General features: G+C 47.0%; 1 protein-coding gene across 1 annotated transcript in view; it reads right to left on the bottom strand.

Annotated features, from left to right (window-relative positions):
* Positions 1-6,012, bottom strand: part of bcl11ab (BCL11 transcription factor A b) — a 35,013-nt gene extending 29,001 nt beyond the window's left edge. The window contains exons 1-2 of the mRNA XM_062544235.1: positions 5,761-6,012; positions 2,575-2,985 (exon numbers count right to left, since the gene is read on the bottom strand). Of these exons, the coding sequence (XP_062400219.1) occupies positions 2,575-2,985; positions 5,761-5,815 (466 nt within the window). The 5' untranslated portion in view covers positions 5,816-6,012. The remainder of the gene's footprint in view (positions 1-2,574; positions 2,986-5,760) is intronic.

The raw sequence follows: 6,012 nt of genomic DNA, 5'->3' as shown, positions 1-6,012 counted from the left end.
GCCCAGCAGAGTTGCCGCCGGTTACAGCAAGACCCTGCACAGTGTTCCATCTGTCATGGATGACATCTGCTCCGACGCTGCACTGTCAGACAGTGTGTGTGTGTGTGTGTGTGTGTATACATGTGTGTTTGTGTGTAAAACAATGTCACCCATCGTCCACCCTAATCCCCCTCAAGATGGCCCGCAAAGATGCTCCCACGTCACTCAAATCACATGCGGTGGGTGCGTCCACACACACACACACACACACACACACACACACACACACACACACACACACACACACACACACACACACACACACACACACAGTCTTCACGCCGTGGGTGCGTCCACATACACACACGGTCTTCACTATCTCCCTAACAGGCCCGCATACTACTAATCGCCACCTAGCTCCCAAGAAAGGACACTAACCAACTGTATGGACAACATGGCCGCATACTAGTCGCCACCTAGCTCCCTAGAGAGGACACTAGCTCCTTAGAAAGGACACTAACCAACTGTATGGACAACATGGCCGCATACTAGTCGCCACCTAGCTCCCTATAGAGGACACTAGCTCCTTAGAAAGGAAACTAACCAACTGTATGGACAACATGGTCGCATACTAGTCGCCACCTAGCTCCGTAGAGAGGACACTAGCTCCCTAGAAAGGACACTAGCCAACTGTATGGACAACATGGCCGCATACTAGTCGCCACCTAGCTCCCTAGAGAGGACACTAGCCAACTGTATGGACAACATGGCTGCTCCTTCTCCAGATGAGAGCATGTGCAGTCATATATATATATATATACAGTGAGCAGCCAGGAGTCATTGGGTTTAGGCAGTAAACCAACATGGCCCTGTAGTGTAACATAATGTCAGTGACCCCAGACTATCATGTTCGCAGTTTCACAATACTGCATAGATTAGCTTTACGGCCATGTTAGGCAGCTGACAGAGGCATAAAACATGTATGTGAGAATGAGCGGACAGAGAGGGAGAGGGAGACAGAGAGAGAGAGAGGGAGTGAGAGGGAGAGAGAGGGAGAGAGATTCCTAACTAGGCTCAAGCAGAGCGTAAATATTCTGTCTGTACAAAATAAAATAAAATCAACCTGTGACAACGGATACCCTAGATGTATCCAAAAAACACGTTCCAGAACTATAATTCAGCGGCTTTCTCCTCCAAGAACAATTTTCCAACTTCTGCATTTCTTTTCCAAAAACGTTTTCAATCATTAGACAAACTGTGAAGAATATCAGTGGAAAATACTTAAGAGAATCCCCGGCTCAGATAGCATTACACTCCGAAGCCACACAGTGGAAAAGTGCTTCAGAGATCAACACACACAGAGAGACAGACGCACACAACACACACACACACACACACACACACACACACACACACCACTCCAAGCCTCAGCCAGGACAGGCTAACCTTAACACACGCACCATGGCAGGGAGAGTGTTCGTGTGCTCTTCCAAAAAGCCCTGAGACTCGGGGGCCCCTGAGCAGCCGCTGTCCCTGGGAGTACGTGGGCACTCGCCAACGTTGGTGAGACGCTAGAGCTGCGTTGCCACTCGCTGCTGAAGGGTTTTTATGCTGGTGTTTATGCGCGCTGATCCTGGATGTGGTCGGGCTGTGGCCAGCTCTCCTCATTTGAGAAACGAGGCGCAGCGGTGACAATTAGTGGCAATATAAATTCCTAAAATAAAATGCCCCGGCCCTGACAGCTGAAAATAATTAGGACCGTCCTTTCCGCGCTTTCTTTTATTCATTTCTTTATTTCTTTATTTATTTATTTATTTATGTGTTTGTGTATTTTATTTTTTTCTCTGGCTACCCCTTCATCTTCAGAGCGTGAATTTGGGAGATGAGTGTTTACAAGTGCCACGAGAGAGAGAGAGAGAGAGAGAGAGAGAGAGAAAGAGAGAGGGCTGGAAACTCAGCTCCATCTGTCAGTCCCACATGAGACGAGCTGGAACCGCCAAGAGATATTTCTCATTTGTGGTCAGGGAGACGCTGTTCTTTTCCTCTGCACTCCTCTTTCTCACTCTCTCTTTCCTCTCTCTTTCTTTCCCCTCTCTCCCTCTCCCTCTCTCTCTCTCAATTTGTTTTCTTTTGCTCTTGAAAGAAGCTTGAAGATGGAGAGATGACGAGGGAGAGGTGAGAACGGTTTTGCAACTCATGACCGCTCCTGTTGCCAGGAATCTATACGATCATAAACGCGAGACCGTACTGTCACTGTCCAATAACAACAACTTCAACACTGTCTGAAAAACCCGCTCGCTGGTGGCGGCTTAACCATTTCAGACATCTGCAAGGACTATGTTTCTTCTTCTGCTCTCACATCCATAAGCATGGAGAAGAACATACTAACACTGTATCAATTCCATATGGTTTCTCAATACAAACGTATTCAGTGTGAAGTGAACAGATGAGGGATTTTTTGGATCCTCAGATCCGTGCTATGACGGAACAACGACCTTGGGACAGGGTGGCAGGGTTCAAGGTCAAGGTCACTCGATCCAACTAGTGAACCAACGAACCGAACCAACTAGTGCCGTTCCGCGACGCGTCACGTACCTGTCATGTGCTCCTGTTTGGGACATATTCCGGGGGAGGCCATGGATAAGTTATCCCTGTGGTCGTGCGGCGTCACCTGGATCGCCGCCTCCGCCGGGTGGCGTCCGCGACGCCCGGGGGCGATGATGGCACGGGGTGCCAGGTACGAGGGGGTGGCCGGCAGCGACACCGACGACGACGACGGCGAGCGGGGCCTGCTGCTGCCGAGGTCCTTCTCCGGGCAGAGGCGGCCGTGGCACTGCCTGCGCTTGTGCTCGATGAACAGCAGGATGTCGGACAGGGGGAAGCGGGCGTGGCACGGCCCGCACGTGAGGAGGTCCGGCTCGCCCTTGGGCAGCGCGGAGGCGGCCGCCGGCAGCAGGCGGGCATCGTCATGGGGATCCTCAGGAAGGTCGGCTGTCACAGGCTCGGCTATATGGAACCACAGGTGAGAAGAACAACACAGGTCAACTCTCCACAATAACACAGCAGTACAAAGGCTACTACCACAGGTTACTATAGGCAAACTGCATTCTGATGACTTCTTTACGACTAGTTAGGGGCGGTGGTAGTGTAGTGGTGGTTAAGGAGCTGGACTAGCGTGCAGAAGCCTGAAAGTTGTGGGTTCAATTCCCGGCTTCCACCGTTGTGCCCCTGAGCAAGTCACTTAACCCAAAGTTGCTCCCGGGACAATGCAATCCCTTGTAATATATAGTTTACATATGAAAGTCACTTTGGTTACTTCCGTGGCTCTAAACAAACAGTGAAACATTCATTTGACTCATTCAGACTAATAAGAGGTACACAGGTCTCTATGTACTAAAATGTCAGAGGGGCATTCATTTTTCAAGATTTGTAAAGATCTGAATATTAAGAAAAGCAAAGAGCTGAAGTCCAGTACAAATAGTCATTATTCATTATGTATGGTCCAGTAAATGTTTGTTCTACTTTCTAATTGTTGATGTTTTGGCTGGAAGAGGATAAAATGGCACTTGGAAATTGAGGTTTTGCTTACGAAAGACTGTGTGGATGGCAGCAATAGCATATTGATATTTTTCAATAGATGCAAAGTAAGTCAACGTGTTAACACATGATTAACAGAAAAAAAGAAAGAAAAAACGGAAGTGGGAAAGAAAGATAGAATTAAAAGAAAGGAAGAAAGAAAAAGAAAGAAAGAAAGCCACGACTGACTGCCCAGTGTATGAAAGAGAGCCAGGGTTGCTCAGTCGCTGAGCAGAGTTAAGTAGCTTGACCCTCTTTATCACGGAGCCAATCTCACGTTTTAATGAACTTAACACCTCAGAGAATCAAAAAATAGATTTTAATTTGACTTCAAGATGATTGGAACCCATTTAGTTGAAGTGCTGGGATCTTCTGAACTACTGAGGTTAGATATTGAGGGGCGTATATGGGGTAGGTCCCAGAAGGCGCCGAGACAGACAGCATATGAAAGAGCAATCAGAACGACATCTTACACTCCAAACTGGGATATTGAGATAAAGGGAATTCTTGCCGCTGGTGCTGGGCTGCCCTTGATTCCGTGTCAGGTCGGGCGGGAGGGGGCCCGTGCGACATTCCAGCGCATTTTGACGGTATTAATAAGACCGAAGCCGTTTCCGTTTCTCAAGGACCTATCTTCAGTAAGTAAGCCGCTCTAGATGAGCGCCCAGATGAGGTTAAAGCCAGGTTCACCTTTCACTCCACCCCCATAGAACATAAACATTCAGTTGCATGCAACTGCCACGCCAATAAACCGAGAAAGCACGCCAAACAGTTTTCACTGCAAACTGGCCCATGGCTATCGCTAGCGAAGACCATGTGGTGCGAAAGTTTGAAACTTCAAAAGATATTTGTCTTATTGTGTCCGAAGCCTCTGTAAATGTTTCTTGAGGAATTTGCCTCCCAACCGCTTGAGGTTATGGGCAGCACCCGGGACGACTGTGCCCGCCATTTAGGCTACAATGCGCAAGGCTGCAAATCTATGGAATACATTTCTACATGCAATTTGTCGATTCTGTTTTCATCATATCAACTGAGTGACAGATTTAAGAATACGTGGTGTGTAAGACGATTGTATCAAGTTCAAGTTCACATACAGCCCCTTGACAATTTTCTGCCCCCTATCGATCGCATTTGCACGAACGCAACTTGAGGTGGCCCAACGTGAGCGTGCAAGATCGTTTTCATAGAACGAGAACCGAACCGAACCATACCCTACTGAGATCCAATCAGTCAGCCAGTTACTAGCATTGTGCAGTTTGAATGCATGATCTGATTTTAAGAACATTCAGGGTTTTGGTGACAAACGCATTGTCTACAATGAAGTGGTCTCGGCAATATGCTCTTCGTGTGGTCGTAGCCTAGTCTATGCAGTGCGTCTAGAGCAGAGTAAAAGCATTCTCAAAGAGATATTTCAGGTAAAAACATAAATTAAGGGGACACTTTCTTGATAGGCCTATCTGTTTTAGTCGTCACCGAACCCACAATAACATATTTTGCTCACCACCACCCAGATTAAAGACAGTTCCACACTAAAGTTACGAAAAACCTCTCAAACCTATGCGATTAGAGATGGTTAAAACAAAAATTAGCCGTAACGAAATTAGTTAACTGTAAGCTTTGTGTTGGTTTCTATTTTCCTTTATCCATCTTTCGTGTTGAATGTCCACCACGCATAAAACCACAAAAAAATGGTTTGGCATTCAACTGAGCCTATGACTGTTCGCCGTCCTCTCCATTTAAAACAAGTTGTTGAACTAAACCAATATATTTTAATGTGATTTCCTCTTAAGCCAAATTAAGCCTATACCGCAAGATCACTGCGTTGGATAATGTATTAGTTATGTTTACCAGACATTAGTAAGCTCCTCAATGGTCCGCTCTGCAATATCATATTCTTGAAATATCTGCTCATTCTCAAAGCAATGGTTTCAGATATGCTACTGGAATGGTTTCATATAACTTAAGTCATAACATAAACTAAGACAAAGCATTTGAGTAAAGGTGCTGCTCTTTATCGCCAAACACTTTTCAGTTTCGGTCCGTCCACAGCGGAGCACCCCCGGAGTCCCGTGTCCTAAGCTCGAACGGTGGACCATGGAGTACGCTCGTACTCGTAGTATCATCTACGTTGCCCCACGAGTCATGCAGCACCGAGGGGAAATAAACAAACATTCAAAACAGCAAAAAAAAATGCCCTCAACTTACGCGAAAACTCCCGCTTGCTTAAGTGCTGGGGTTTGCCCTGCTTGCGGCGAGACATGGTGAGAATTGGAGCCTTCAGCTTGGATCACATTGGGAATGCCAAAGTCTTTGTAAAGGAGGCTCCGGACGGAGAAAACGTCTTCATCGATGCGCTGGACATCCAAAGAGGGGAAAAAATACGGCAAAAAAAAATAATAATCACAGGTTAGACCAGGGAGGCGCACACCATACACACGGCGCTACGGACTTCATGGC

The sequence above is a fragment of the Sardina pilchardus genome, chromosome 1 (assembly GCF_963854185.1).
Source record: "Sardina pilchardus chromosome 1, fSarPil1.1, whole genome shotgun sequence".
NCBI lineage: Eukaryota > Metazoa > Chordata > Actinopteri > Clupeiformes > Clupeidae > Sardina > Sardina pilchardus.
Note: the sequence above shows the minus strand (reverse complement) of the source record. Positions and strands in the feature narration are given on the sequence as shown.